The 16,627-nt window shown below is 37.4% G+C and overlaps 1 protein-coding gene across 8 annotated transcripts in view; it reads right to left on the reverse strand.

Moving 5' to 3' along the window:
• PTPN2 (protein tyrosine phosphatase non-receptor type 2) overlaps positions 1–16,627 on the reverse strand; it is a 124,543-nt gene that overhangs the window by 64,563 nt on the left and 43,353 nt on the right. For 7 of the 8 annotated variants that reach the window (XR_004957037.1, XM_036244447.1, XM_036244448.1 and 4 more), the window contains one exon: positions 4,599–4,699. Coding sequence is in view for 5 of the 8 variants with exons in the window: in XM_036244447.1 (XP_036100340.1) it covers positions 4,599–4,699 (101 nt within the window). In the remaining 3 variants the exon portion in view is untranslated. Of the gene's footprint in view, positions 1–4,598; positions 4,700–13,595; positions 13,642–16,627 lie in introns of those variants that run through there. The other variant, XM_036244451.1, reaches the window with a different exon arrangement.

Genomic DNA, 16,627 nt, shown 5'->3' on the forward strand with positions numbered 1-16,627 from the left:
CCAAAGAACTTATATGCATATATGCATAACCAATGGACACAGACAATAAATAGTGTGGGAATGGCAAGAGAGAGGCGGGTACGGGGAGGAGGAAGTTAATAGGGGAAAAAGGAGGGACATCTGTAATACATTCAACAATAAAGATAAGTTGCCTGGCTGGTGTGGCTCAGTGGTTGAGTGTGGACCCATGCACCAAGAGATCAATGGTTCGATTCCCAGTCAGGGTACATGACCAGGTTGTGGGCCCGATCCCCAGTGGGGGGCATGCAGGATGTTCTCTCTCATCGATGTTTCTATGTCTCTCTCCCTCTCCCTTCCACTCGCCCTAAAATCAAAAAAACAAACAAACAAAAAAATAAAGTTTAAAAAAGGGGGGGGGGGCTTCCTAGACAAGAAAAAGCTGAAGGAGTTCATCACCACCAAACCAGGGATAGAAAGACATTTTTCATGAAAATGAAAAAACAAGTAAAAGCTGTAGTACCAATACTTACTATCAGACAAAATAGACTTTAAAACAAAGGCTATAACAAGAGACAAAGAAAGACCCTCAATTCCACTTCCTGTTATTTATCTTAAGATTATTTAACACGAAATCAGAAAGATATATGCATCCCCGTGTTCACTGCAGCATCATTTACAATAGCCAAGATACAGAAGTCACCTAAGTGTCTATCAATAAATGAATGGTTAAAATGTGGTACTATATACAATGGAATATTACTCAGCCATATCACAAGAATGAAATCTTGCCATATGTGACAACATGAATGGACCTACAGGGTATCCCACTAAGTGAAAAAAGTCAGACATAGAAAGACAAATGCCAGATTATTTCACTTATATGTGGAATCTAAAAAAAATCGAACAAATAAAACAGAAACAAACTCATAGTTACAGATATGGGTAGGGGGTTTGGGGAATAGGTGGAAAAAAAAGATTAAGAGGTACAAATTGCCAGTTATAAAAAAAGTCACAGGGACATAAAATACAGTATAGTCAATAATACTGTAATAACTATGTATTGTGTCAGACGGAAACTAGCCTTATCAGGGCAATCACTATAAGTTATACAAACATCTAATCTCTATGTTGTACACCTGAAACTAAGGTAATATTTTATGTTAATTGTAATACTTAAAATTTTTAAAAATATTTTTTTAAAAAAGGATCTAATTAAAAAGGATCTAGGGTAATTATTCTTTCATTTTATTTTATGTTTTGTACTTTATCGATTTTAGAGAGGGAGAGATAGAAACATCGATAAATGAGAACATCGACTGGCCACCTTCTGAATGCCCCCTACTGGGGATTTAACCCACAACCTGGGCATGTGCCCTGACCAGGAATCGAACCTGTGACCTCTTGGTGCATGGGCAGATGCTCAACCACTGAGCCACACTGGTCAGACTTATATTTTTTAACATTATAGTTTTTCCAAATATAAAGTAAATTTTTGTTATTGTTAATCCTTACCTAAGGATATTTTTCCACTGATTTTTAGATAGAGTGGAAGGAAGGGAAGGAGATGGAGAGGGAGAGAGAACCATGGATTTGAGAGACACATCAATTGGTTGCCTCCCACATTATCTGGACAGGGGCCAGAGATCAAACCTGCAACCCAGGTACTACTCTTGTTTTGTTTTACTTTTTAATCCTCACCCGAGGACACTTTTGCATTCATCTTCAGATAGAGCAAGAGGGAGAGAGAGAGAGAGAGAGAGAAACAATGATGTGAGAGAGATATATCGAATGGTTGCCAACCACACAAACCCAACTGGGGCGGGGGACAAATTGCAACCGAGGTACATGCCCTTAGCGGGAACTGAACCCAGGTCTCTCTGATCTGTGGGCTGAAGCTCTAACCACTGAGCCAAACCAGCCAGGGCCAGGCACATGCTCTTGACTGGGAATAGAACTCATGACCTTTCAGTCCTCAGGCCTATACTCTAATCGCTGAGGCCAAACTGGCCAGGGCTAGAAAGTAAATTTTTTAACTAAATATGAATTTACTTAAAATGTCATTAATGCTCATAAGAAAAACTTCAATTATTTCAAAAGGCAGAAAATGGCAAATAAAGGTCTCTATTCATAATCCTCAGAAACTAACTAATGGTATATGTATAATTTATTTAGCCAGTCCCTTACTGGGAACTAGATTATTTCAATACTGTTATTCCTGGTCCTGTGCTATTAAAATTAAGTTGCAATAAATATCCTCAGATTTATGTTTATGCTTGTACATATTTTACTACTGAGTATTATAAACTTTTAAGTCTCTGCTATTCTGACAGGTGAAAAGTAGTAACTGATTGCTGGTTTAAATTATATTCCCTAATTTAAAGAAAAATTGAGGATCTTTGAATATTACCTACTTTTCTCTTTTTCTTTGACCTGTGAATGTATGGTCTTTACCAGTTTTTCACAGATTGTGTCTCCTTTTCTTTTTGATTAACAGGAAGTGTTTTACTTCAAGCTAAATAAAATAATTAATTTTAGTTTCCTGTGAATTAGAAATAATCTAAAACTTAAGAGTTACATTCATTTTTAACACCTTTTTACCATATTCTGATCCAAATTGAGGTTTTAAAAAATCTCAATATTTAACTACATGGAGGGGCCTGGAAAGTATCATCCTAAGTGAAACAAGCCAAACAGAGAAAGACAAGTTTCATATGATCTCACTTATTTGTGGAATATAATGAACATAACAGTCTGAGGAATGGGGTAGTCCCAGAGACGCTAACAATCCCCTAAAGAGGGGAGTGGTGGGGAAGAGATAAACCACAGAACTTATATGCATGTATGCATGAACAGTGGACATGGACAACAAACTGGGGAAAGGGCAGGGAGGGAGGGGAATGGGGGTATCAGTGGGGGGAAAAGGAGAAACATCTGTAACAAAAATTAATTAATTAAAAAAAAAATCACCTTTAACCATACAGTGAATTCCAAGGAAACCCTAAGCTATGTTTTGGGAGAATTTCAAGAACACAGGTAAAAATTATGGTAATGCAAAACATTAAATGCAACCTTTTCCTTAAATTTTGGAGATGGGCAATACTGGAAAGACAAATAACCTGTTTTCAGAAATATCACCAGACTGGCAATTATTATTAAAAGAGAAAAATCTTAACTGCTGCAATAATTGAAAAATTGTTTCATCTGGCTTTCAAGTCAATGTACATTATTGACCATGCTACAAAAGATTCCAGCTGGGCCCAAATAAAAATTCAAGATTGACAGGATACAATCACTAAACTCAAATTTTAATTTATCTAAAGTAATCACGTAAGCTGCAAAGCCAGTGCACTCTGCATACTCATTCTTCTAGAATAACAGCATGTTAAATTTTCTGTAGCACTGTCTACCTTGAATTTCTGTTAGTAACAGCTTCTACATTCTTCTACTATATCAATCCCATCTACCCTACTGTCTAGACAGCCTTCTGCCAAAGTCTGTAAACTACCTCAACATCTGCCTCACTCCTGTGCTAAGTGAAATGTTCTGAAATGTTAATATAAAACACCTTATATGTATACTATATATCTCTGTAATTATATATACCCATATCATCTCACAACAATAATACTAATAGCTGACTTGCATTGAGTTATTTTTTACATTGCAGGCATTGTGCTAAACACATTTTTATTAAAAGCAATATTTCAAGGTAAAAAAAAATCTCAATATTTCGAATATACAACTTATCTTTGGAATATTTAAAAATTAATTATTCCAGTGTACCTCACCACTTCACCTTTTGACAGTTGCAGTTTCACCCTATCTCGGCTTTTTCAAATACAGTCGGCCCTCGTTTATCGTGGTTAATCAGTTCCAGTCTACGGCAATAAATGAATTTCCGCGGAGTACTATTTGAAGAAACCGCGACAGAGTGAAGCCGCAACAGTCGAGAAGTGGCGAGGACAACTGTATAGTAAATAAAGAATCCTACCTTCGGGGAAATTCATTTATCGCGGTAGAGTCTGGAACTGATTAACTACAATAAACGAGGGCCAACTGTAGTACTAGAATATGGGTGTGGCCAATTTGCCAAGAAGCAATCAGGCAAAATGCCAAAGGGAACTGCCAGGCTCTCTAGTCTTGTTAGCCAGTTCTCTGGCCACCTGATCTCAGCATCCCCACTCTGCCCTGAAAAAAGGCTAGACACCATCTAAAGCGTGTCCATACTCTCAAAACATACATGTCAGAGAGGAGAGGAGAGAAGAGCTTTCAAAGGGTCTCTGGTTATCACACAGATTATATGAAGAGAAATGGAAGAAGTTAACCAAAGATTAACAAAGGCTTTATATCCAATATAAAGCAAGGAAGATAATTTGCCTGAAAAGAACTGGCGTGAGCCATTTCATTAAAAATTTTTCCTTCACAGAATATATAACATTAAAATTAACTTTACTTTTATCCTAAATATACAAAGGTGCAAAACATAATAATTTCTATAACTCATTACGTAACACAGCAACAGAAGAAACTAAAATAGCATTTCATTTCCAAAAGAAGTCAAAAGATACGTTTAGCTATCTTTTAGACAATCACAAAAACTGCGTGGTCAAGTATCTGCTCAACCTCACACCACTTGCCTGTGTTAAGATGTAACTCCTTTGCGCTTCTTCTATGTCAACTAAGCTGGCATTAATATAATCATTTTCAGTATTTTGCAGTGTAACACGACTGTGATCATCTGAAAAAGAGAATAATAAGCCGTAACTGTCATTTTCAACTTGTTGTTTCTTTTTTAATTTTAATTTATAAAATGAAAGAAGAGAACCTAAAGAGTCCACCAAAACAACAAAAACAAAAACCTATTAGAACTGATAAATGAATTCAGTAAAGGAGCAGGATACAAAATAAATATTCAGAAATTGGTTGCATTTTTTAATTTTATTTTACGTGATTTTTTCCTTAATTCTCACCCGAGGACATTTATTTTTCCATTGATTTTTAGATAAGAGTGGAAAGGCAGGAGAGAGAGAAAGATCAATGTGTGAGAAACACATCAGTTGGTTGCCTCCGGCATGATCCCGACCTACCTACAGAGGCCAGGGGTTGAACCAGCAACCCAGGTACGTGCCCTTGACTGGGAATCAAACCTGTGACCCTTTGGTTCATGGGCTGACTAACCACAGAGCCAAACCAACCAGGGCTAGTGGTTACTTTTTATATACCAATAATGAACTATCAGAAAGGAAAACTAAGCAAACAATCCCATTTACAAATGCATGAAAAAAATACCTATGAATAAATTTAACCAAGGAGGTAAAAGCCCTGTACTCAATAAATTATAAGAAACTAAAGAAGATACAAATAAATGAAAGCATATACCGTGTTCACAGATATGAAGAATTAACATTATTAAAATGTCCATACTACCCAAGCAATCTATAGATTCAATGCAATTCCTATCAAAATACCAACGTTGTATTTCAATAACCAGAACAAATAATCCTAAAATTTATATGGAGCCACAAAAGACCCCTAATAGCCACAGCAATCTTGAAAAAGAAAAATGCAGTTGGGCCCTGGCCGGTTTGGCTCAGCGGTTAGAGGGTCAGTCCGCGGACCAGAGAGTCCCGGGTTCAGTTTCCACTAAGGACACGTACCTTGGTTGCAGTTTGCCCCCGCCCCGGTTGGGGTTGTGTAAGTGGCAGCCACTCAATGTGTCTCTCTCACATCAATGTTTCTCTCTCTCCCTACCGTTCTATCTGAAAATATATGCAAAAATGTCCTCTGGGAAGGAAGGAAGGAAGGGAGGGAGGGAGGGAGGGAGGGAGGGAGGGAGGGAGGGAAGTTGGAGATATCACAGTACCTGATATCAAACTATACTACAAGTCTATAGTAATCAACAAAGCATGGTATTAACATAAAAACAGACATATAGATAAACGGAACGGAATATAGAGCCCAGAAATAAACTCACGCTTATATGGTCAATTAATATTTGACAAAGGAGGCCAGAGCATACAATGAGATAAAGATAGTCTATTCAATAAATGGTGTTGGGAAAATTGGACAAATACATGCAAAATCAAACAAACAAACAAAAAAAACCAGGCCACCTTCTTACACCATAAAGTCAAAATGGGTTAAAGACTTAATGTTTTAAGACTCAAAACCATAAAATTCCTAAAAGAAAACATGGGTAGTAAAATCTCAGACATTTCTCTTAGGAATATTTTTTCTGATATATCTCCTTAGGCAAGGGAAACAAAAGAAAAAATAAACAGATAGGACTACATCAAACTAAAAAGTTTTTGCACAACAAAGGAAACATCAACAAAATTAAAAGACAACCTACTGAATGGAAAAAGATATTCACCAATAATATATCTGATAAGGGTTAATATCCAAAATTTATAAAGAAATCATATTTCTCAACATCAAAACACCAAACAATCCAGGCCTAGCTGGGTGGGTCAGTTGGTTAGAGTGCTGTCCCAACTTGCAAGGTTGTGGGTTCGATCCTCAGTCAGGGCACTTACAACAATCAACCAATGAATGCATAAATAAGTGGAACAATAAATCGATGCTTCTCTCTTGCCTACCTTCTTGCTAAAATCAATAAATTAAAAAAAAATTATAAAACAATATAAATTTAAAAATGAGCTGAGGGCCTAAATAGACACTTCTCCAAAGAGGACATTCAGATGGCCATCAGACATATATAAAGATGCTCAACATCACTAATTGTCAGATAAATGCAAATTTAAACCACAACTATATATCACTTCACAACTGTCAGGACAACTATCATCAAATCCACAAGCACAAGTACTGGTGAAGATGTGGAGAAAAGGGAGCTCTCAAGCACTATTGGTGAAAATGCAGAATGGTGTGGCCACTATGAAAAAACAGTATGGAGATTCCTCAAAAAATTAAAAACAGAAGTGCCTTCAGGACTCTGAAGTGATTCTACTTCAGGGTATATATCTGAAGAAACCCAAAACACTAATTGGAAAGAATATATGCACCCCTATGTTCATTGTAGCATTTTTTACAATAGTCAAAATATGGAAACAATCCACATGTCTATCAACAGATGAGTGGATAAAGAAGTTGTGGTACATACATACAATGGAATATTATTCAGCCATAAAAAAGAAAAGAAACCTTACCATTTGTGACAACATGGACAGTCCTAGAGGGTATTATGCTAAGTGAAGTAAGTCAGAGAAATACAAGTACCATGTGCTTTCACTTATATTCAAAATCTAAAGAACAAAATAAATAAACAAAACAGAAGCAGACTCATAGACACAGAGAACAGATTGATGGTTGCCAGAAGGAAGAGGGATTGGGGAAGCTGGGTGAAAAGGGTGAATGGATTAAGAAGAACAAATGAGTAATTACAATATAGTCATAGGGATGTAAAGTACAGCATAGGGCATATAGTCAATAATATTGTAATAACTATAGATGATGCCAGGTGGTACTGGAAATATCAGTGGGAACACTTTGGAAAGTACATGATTGTCTACTATGCTATATACCTGAAACTAGTACATAATAATATTGAATGTGAACTGTAAATAACAAGCAAAAATTTGAAAACAACAAAATAGTAGAAGAAATAAAACAAAGAAAAAATTAATTAGCACCATAGGAGAGTAAAGTCAGATCTCAAAGTATTCCTTTTTTAAAGGAAGTACAAATATGTAATTCTTCTGTTTGTTACTGTGGTATTGGAAGCAAACTGCTTTTGTTTGTAGAATAACTACTGTAACTACGAAGACTGACCAAAGAATAAAATACAGTAAAAAAAAAAAAAAAAGAACCTGCCTTCCTAAAAGTAATAGGATCATTTAGATTCTTGGTGCCTACAGCCTTATAGGTCTACCTATTAAAAAGGAAGGAAGGAAGGAAGGAAGGAAGGAAGGAAGGAAGGAAGGAAGGAAGGAAGGAGGGAGGGAGGGAGGGAGGGAGGGAGGGAGGGAGGGAGGGAGGGAGGGAGGGAGGGAGGGAGGATGGATGGATCTGGCCTCAAATTGATGAGACTAAATTTTCACAGTAACTACATTTCATTTTCTTCATTTCTCAGTACATCTGCATTCAACTACTGTAATCCCCACTTATCTGTTGGTAATGCATTGCAAGTCACTCCAGTGAATAACTGAAACTGTAGCTAGTACTGAACCTTATATATATTATGTTTTCTCCTATACATACCTATATTAAAGTTTAATTTATAAATTAGGTACAGTTAAGAGAAAACAATAATAAAATGGACCAATTATAACTATACAGTGTAATAAAAGTCTTGGAGTGTATGTTTCTCTGATAACCGGGGGGGCTACTAAGTGGTTAAAGGGAGGACAACACCAACAGCGTGGAGCCACTGGGCAAAGGAGGAATGAAATGAATCAGATTTAATTCAGTAAAGGACTACAACCCAAGGCTTATCAAGTACGTAACTAAAACTAATAGCCTCCAGGCAAAAAGCCAGAGGATAACTGAACCATTCCTGGGCTTGCAAATCTACCCAGGAAAGTAAGGCTTGACAGTGGTGTCTAACCTGGGTCCCCCACACTCATCAAAACCCAGTACGGAAGCCACAACCAGCAGAACAGAAACAGCCACAGGGAAAATTTGGCAGACTCCAAAACCCACTGAGACAGCCAAAATGGTGGAAAAAAACCCAAACAAATCCCAGCCCTGGCCAGTTTGGCTCAGCAGTTAGAGCTTTGGCCTGCGGCCTGGAGAGACTCGGGTTCGGTTCCCGCTAAGCGCACGTACCTCGGTTGCAGTTTGTCCCCAGCCCTGGTTGGATCATGTGGGTGGCGACCACTAGATGTGTCCCTTTCACATCAATGTTTCTCTCTATATATATCCCTCCCACTCTATCTGAACAAATATCGAAAAATGTCCTTGGGTGAGGATAAAAAAAAAAAAAACAACCCAAAAAACAAATCCCAAATGAAAGAATAATAATTTGACAGAAGATTAAATAAATGAAAGGGCATTGAGCAAGATATCAGAGGGACAGTTCAGAGTAATAATCATGAGGAAGCTTAACAGCTTGAGTAAAGATATAAAAGCATTGAAAACCAAACAACTGGAAATGAAGAATGCATTACCAGATATAAAAAATACATTGGCAAAAATTAGCAGCAAAGTAGAAGAGGCCAAGGATCAGATCAGTTAATTAGAAGTCAGGGTAGAAAAAAATACCCAATCAGAGAACCAAAAAGAAAAAACAATTAAAAAACAGGAAGACAGCCAAATAGAACTATGGGACAACTAAAAACATAATAACATCTGCATCATAGGAGTTCTGGAAGAAGAAGAAAATAAGCAAGGGTTAGAGAATATATTTGAAGAAATAGTGACAGAAAACTTCCCTAACTTGATGACAAAATATAAGTACAAGAAGCACAGAGAGCCCCAACAAAGAAGAACCCAAAGATGCACACACCAAGACACATAACAATTAAAATGCCAAAAATTAAAGACAAAGAGAGAATCCTAAACACAGCAAGAGATAAGCAACAGGTTGCCTACAAAGGAAACCCCATAAGGCTATCAGCTGACTTCTCAACAGAAACACTACACACCACAAAGGGAATGGCATTAAGTAATCAAGGGCAAGAAAAACAAGGATCTGAATCCAAGACTACTCTACCCAGCAAAGCCATCATTCAAAATAGAAGGTCAAATAAAGAGCTTCCCAGAGAGCCCTGGACAGTTTGGCTCAGCGGTTAGAGCTTTGGCCTGCAGTCCAGAGAGACCTGGGTTCGGTTCCCACGAAGGGCGCATACATCGGTTGCAGTTTGTCCCTGGCCCAGGTTGGATTATGCGGGTGGCAACCACTCAATCTGTCCCTTTCATGTCGATGTTTCTCTCTCTCTCTCTCCCCCTCCCACTCTATCTGAACAAAAAATGAAAAAATGTCCTCGAGTGAGGATAAAAAAAAAAAAAAACAACAACTTGCCAGACAAAAAAAAGGCTAAGGGAGTACATTAGCACCAAACCAGCACTGCAAGAAATTTCAAAGGACTGCTCTAACTAGCAGGAGAAATAGGAAGAAAAATATAACCAAACTAAACAAAAATGGCAATAAATCAGTAAATATCAACAATCACCTTAAATGTAAAGGAACTGAATGCTCTGATAAAACGACACAGAGCAGCTGATTGGCTAAAAAAACATGACTCATCTATATGTTGTTTACAAGAGACGTACCTCACAACAAAAGACTCACATAGGTTGAAAGTGAAGGGATAGAAGAAAAATCTTCCACGCAAATGGAAAGAAAAAAAAGCTGGGGTAGCAATACTCATATCTGATAAAATAGATTTCAAAATGAAGGCCATAACCATATAGACAAAGAAGGCCACTACATAATATTGAAAGGATCTATCCAACAGGAAGATATAACCTTAATAAACATATATGCACCCAATATAGGAGCACCAAAATATATTTAAAAACTTCTGGAAGATTTCAAAGGAGAAATCGATAGTAATACAATCATAGCAGAGGATTTTAACACCCCACTGACATCAGTGGATAGATCCTCTAGACAAAAAATTAGCAAGGAAACACAGACTCTTAATGAAGCACTAGATCAAATGGATTTAATAGATATCAAGAGAGAATTACACCCCAAAACTACAGAATTCACATTCTTCTCTCTTTCTTTTTTGTTTTTTTATCCTCACCCGAGGACATTTTTCCATGTTTTGTTCAGATAGAGCGGGAGGGAGAGAGGGGAAGAGAGAGAGAAACATCAACATAACCCAACCAGGTCCGGGGACAAACTGCAACTGAGGTACATGCCATTAGTGGGAACCGAACCCAGGTCTCTCTGGAATGCAGGCCGATACTCTAACTGCGGAGCCAAACCAGCTAGGGCTCACATTCTTCTCAAGTGCACATGGGACATTCTCAAAGACAGACCACGTGTTAGGACACAAACTAAGTCTCCACAAGTTCAAGAAGACTGAAATCATATCAAGCATCTTCTCAGATCACAATGAAACTAGAAATCAATTTCAACAAGAACATGCAAAGACATTTTAAAACATGGAGGCTAAATAGCATGTTATTGAACAATGAATGAGTTACCGAGGAGATCAAGGAAGAAATTAAAAACTTTCTGGAAACCAATGAAAATGAACACACAACAACACAAAAATCTATGGGATGCAGTGAAAGCAGTTCTCAGAGGGAAGTTCATAGCACTACAGGCCTACCTCAAGAAATAAAAAATGTCTCTAATAGACTATCTAACCTCACAATTTAAAGAACTAGAAAGCAAAGAAAAAGAAAACCCCAGAGCAAGCAGAAGAAAAGAAATAGAAAAGATCAGAGCAGAAATAAATGACATAGAGTCCAAAATAACAATTCAAAGGATCAATGAACAAAGAGATGGTTTTTCGAAAAGATAAACAAGATTGATGGACCCTTAGCTAGACTCACCAAGGAACAAAGAGAGAGAACCCAAATGAACAAAATTAGAAATGAAAGAGGAGAAGTAACAACTGACACCACAGAAATACAAAAGATCGTTAACAATTACTATGAGCACTTTATAGGGCAACAAATTCAACAATCTAAGCGAAATGGACAAATTTCTAGAAACACATCATTTCCCAAAACTGGACCGGGAAGATATAAAAAAATTGAACAGACCAATAACACCTAAGGAAATTGAAGAGGTAATCAAGACTCTCCCAGTAATCAAAAGTCCAGGTCTGGATGGATTCACGGGGGAGTTTCACCGAACAGTCAAAAAAGAACTAACACCCATTCTCCTCAAACTATTTCAAAAAATTCAAGAAGAAGGAAGACTTCCAAACTTGTTTTATGAGGCCAGCATAATTCTAATTCCAAAACCAGAAAAAGACTCTACAAAGAAAACTACAGGCCAATATCCCTGATGAACATAGACGACAAAATCTGAACAAATTACTAGGAAGTCGGATCCAGCAATACATCAAAAAAAATTATTCACCATGACTAAGTGGAATTCATCCCAGGGATGCAAGGCTGGTACAATATTCGCAAATCCATAAATGTGATACACCACATAAATAAAATAAAGAATAAAAACCACATGATCATATCAATAGATGCCGAAAAAGCCTTCGACAAAATCCAGCATCCATTTCTGATAAAAACGCTCAGCAATCTCGACATAATAAAGGCCATATATGAAAGACCTACAGCCAACATCATACTCAATGGGCAAAAAATAAACACATTTCCCTTAAGAACAGGAACAAGACAAGGATACCCACTTTCGCCACTCTTATTTAATATAGTACTGGAAGTCTTAGCCATAGCAATCAGACATGAAGAAAAATAAAAGGGATCCAAATTGGAAAGGAGGAAGTGAAACTGTCATTATTCGCTGATGACATGATACTATATGTAGAAAACCCCAAAGTCTCCATCAAAATGTATTAGACTTAATAAATGAATTTAGCAAAGTAGCAGGATACAAAATTAACATCAAGAAATTGATGGCATTCTTATACACCAATGATGAACTCACAGAATGAGAAACTAAGAAAACAATCCCATTTACCATTGTGGCAAAAAAAATTAACATACCTAGGAAAAAAACTTAACCAAAGAAATAAAGGACCTGTTCACAGAAAACTATAGGTCATTGAAAAAAGAAATAGAGGAAGATATAAAAAAGTGTTCATGGATTAGAAAAATTAACATCATTAAAATGTCCATACTACCCAAAGCAATCTATAGATTCAATGCAATCCCCATCAAAATACCAACGACATACTTCACAGAACTAGAAAAAATACTTCAAAAGTTCATATGGAACCAAAAAAGACCTCAAATAGCCACAGCAATCTTGAAAAAGAAGAACAAAGTAGGAGGGATCACATTACCAGATTTCAGGTTACATTACAAAGCCACTGTAATCAAAACAACCTGGTACCGGCACAAGAACAGACCAGTGGAACAAAACAGAGAACCCAGAAATAGACCCAAGGCAATATGCTCAATTAATATCTGACAAAGGTGGCAAGAGCATACAGTGGAGTAAAGACAGCATCTTTAATAAATGGTATTGGGAAAACTGGACAGCTACATGCAAAAAAAAAAAAAATGAAACGAGACCACCAACTTACACCATGAACAAGAATAAATTCAAAATGGATAAAAGACTTAAATGTGACTCATGAATCCATAAAAATCCTAGAAGAAAATGTAGGGAACAAAATTTCAGACATCATAAACAGCAGAATTTTCACTGATGTATCACCTAAGGCAACAGAAACAAAGGAGAAAATGAACACATGGGACTACATCAAACTCAAAAGCTTCTGCACAGCAAAAGATACAATCATCAAAATGGAAAGGCAACCCACTGTATGGGAGAATATCATTGCCAATGACATATCAGATAAGGGGTTAATTTCCAATACATAAAGAGTGCTCATACAACTCAACAAAAGGAAGACAAAGAACCCAATTAAAACATGGGCAGAGGAACTAAATAGACACCTCTCCAAACAGGACATAGAAATGACTAAGGGACATATGAAGAAATGCTCAACATCACTAATCATCAGAGAGATGCAAATTAAAACGATGAGGTTATCACTTCACACCTGTCAGAATGGTTGCCATCAACAAATCATCAAACAAGGAGTGTTGGCGAGGGTGTGGACTCTAGTACACTGCTGGTGGGAATGTAGACTGGTGCAGCCACTATGGAAAACAGTATGGTGTTAACTTAAAAAATTAAAACTGAACTTCCATTTGACCCAGTGATCCCACTTCTAGGAATATACCCTAGGAAGCCTGAAACACCAATCAGAAAGAATATATGTACCCCCATGTTTGTAGGAGCACTATTTACAATCGCTAAGATCTGGAAACAGCCCAAATGCCCATCAGTAGACGAATGGATAAAAAAGCTGTGTACATACAGTGATACCTTGGTTCTCGAACATAATTCGTTCCAGGAGGACGGTCGAGAACCAAATTGTTCGAGAACCGAAGCAATGAAACCCAATAGGAAATAATGGAAACTGGATTAATTTGTTCCAAGCCCCAGAAAATGCCTATTTACTGGCCTAATTTGTATATAATATGTAGAAAAACATAAGTCTCAACAAGAAATAAAAGTGTACAGTATGTCTAAGGGTTAAATTCAGTGTAAAGCGTGACTCTCTCCACAAAGCGTGACTCTCTCTCTGCACTCACACTGATGACGCAAGCAAGGCGCGCTGGGCCGAATGAACGCCATTCGGCTCAACTCGGCTCATCTCGGAAGTTCGAGTTCCAAATATTTGTTCGGATTCCAAGACAAAAGTTTCACGAATCTCCTGGTCGAATACCAATTTGGTCGAAAGTCAAGGCGTTCGAGAACCGAGGTATCACTGTATATATAAAGGAGTACTAAGCAGCTGTAAGAAAGAAAGATCTCTTATCCTTTGAGATGACATAGAGGGACCTGGAGAGTATCATCCTAAGTGTAAGAAGCCAAACAGAGAAACACAAGTATCATATGATCTCACTTATTTGTAGAATATAATGAACATAACAGTCTGAGGAATGGGGTAGTCCCAGAGATGTGGAAGTGGGGTACAGACTGACAATCCTCAGAAGAGGCAGTGGTGGGGGAGAGATAAACCACAGAACTTACATGCATGTGTGCATGAACAATGGACATGGACAACAAAGCTGGGGACAGGGCGGGGGGAATCAGTAGGGGGAAAAGGAAAAACATCTGTAACAAAAATAAATTAATTAATTAAAAATAAATAAGTAAAAATTTAAAAAAATAAATAAGTAAATAAAAAGCATGACTCATATATATGTTGTTTACAAGAGACCCACCTTAAAACAAAAGACTCACATAGGTTGAAAGTGAAGGGATGGAAAAAAATATTCGAAGCAAATGGGGAAAAAAGAAAATCTGGGGTAGCAATAGTCATATCTGATAAAACAGACTTCAGTATGAAGGACATAACTAGAGACAAAGAAGGCCACTATATAATATTGAAAGGATCTATCCAACAGGTTGACAACCTTGGTAATCATATATGCACACAATATTGGAGCACCAAAATATATTTAAAAACTTCTGGAGGACTTCAAAGGATAAATTGACAGCAATCTAATCATAGCAGGGGACTTCAAAACCCCACTGTCATCACTGGATAGATCCTCTAGACAAAAAATTAACAGAGATACACAGACTCTAAATGATGCACTAGATCAAATGGATTTAATAGCCCTGGCTGGTTTGGCTCAGCGGTTGGAGCGTCGGCCTGCGGTACAGAGAGACCCGGGTTCGGTTCCCGCTAAGGGCACGTACCTCGGTTGCAGTTTGTCCCCGGCCCTGGTTGGTCGTGCGGGTGGCAGCCACTCGATGTGTCCCTTCACATCGATGTTTCTCTCTCTCTCTCTTCCTCTCTCTCCCTCCCGCTCTATCTGAACAAAAAATGGAAAAATGTCCTCGGTTGAGGATTAAAAAAAAAATGGATTTAATAGATATCTACAAAGAATTACAACCCAAAATTGCAGAATTCATATTCTTCTCAAGTGCACATTCTCAATGACAGATCACGTATCAGGACACAGACTAAGTCTCTACAAGTTCAAGAAGATTGAAATCATATCAAGCATCTTCTCGGATCACAATGGCATGAAACTAGAAATCAATTATTACAAAAATACACAAAAACATTTCAACACAAGGAGGCTATTGAACAACGGAACATGTTATTGAACAATGAATTGGTTACCATGGAGATCAAGGAAAAAAATTAAAAACTTCCTGGAAACCAATAAAAATGAACACACAACAAAACAAGATCTATGGGATGCAGCGAAAGCAGTTCTGAGAGGGAAAGTTCATAGCACTACAGGCCTATTTCAGAAAACAAGAAAAATTTCAAATTCATTATCTAACCTCACAACTTAAAGAAGTAGAAAGCAAACAAGAAGAAAAATGCAGTGCGCCCAGCTGGGGTGGTTCAGTGGTTGAGCATTGACCCATGCACCAAGAGGTCTGATTCGATTCCCGGTAGGGCACATGCCCAGGTTGTGGGCCAAATCCCAAGTGAGGGCCTTGCAGGAAGTGGCCAGTCAATATTCTCTCTCATCAATATTTCTATCTCTCTCTCCCTCTCCCTTCTTCTCTCTCACTGTCTAGTATCAATAAAGAACAAGAACAACAATTCAGAAGATCATTGAAACAAAGAACTGGTTCTTTGAAAAGATAACAAGATTGATGGACCCTTAGCTAGACTCACCAAGAAACAAAGAGGACCCAAATAACCAAATCAGAAATGAAAGAGGAGAAGTAAAACTGACACCACAGAAATACAAAATAAAATGAACAAATACTATGAACAATTATACACCAACAAATTGGACAATCTAAGCGAAATGGACAAATGTCTAAAAACACGTAGTATCCCAAAACTCAACCAGGAAGAGATAGAAAACTTGAATAGACCAATAACAACTAAAGAAATTGAAGATGTAATCAAGAATCAAGAATCTCTCACCAAACAAAAGCACGGGCCTACGTGGCCTCACAGGTAAGTTTTACAAAACATTCAAAAAAAGAACTAACACCATTCTCCTCAAACTATTCCAAAAAATTTAAGAAGAAGGAAGACTTCCA

This window comes from Molossus molossus, unplaced genomic scaffold, assembly GCF_014108415.1.
Source record: "Molossus molossus isolate mMolMol1 unplaced genomic scaffold, mMolMol1.p scaffold_m16_p_6, whole genome shotgun sequence".
Taxonomy (NCBI): domain Eukaryota; kingdom Metazoa; phylum Chordata; class Mammalia; order Chiroptera; family Molossidae; genus Molossus; species Molossus molossus.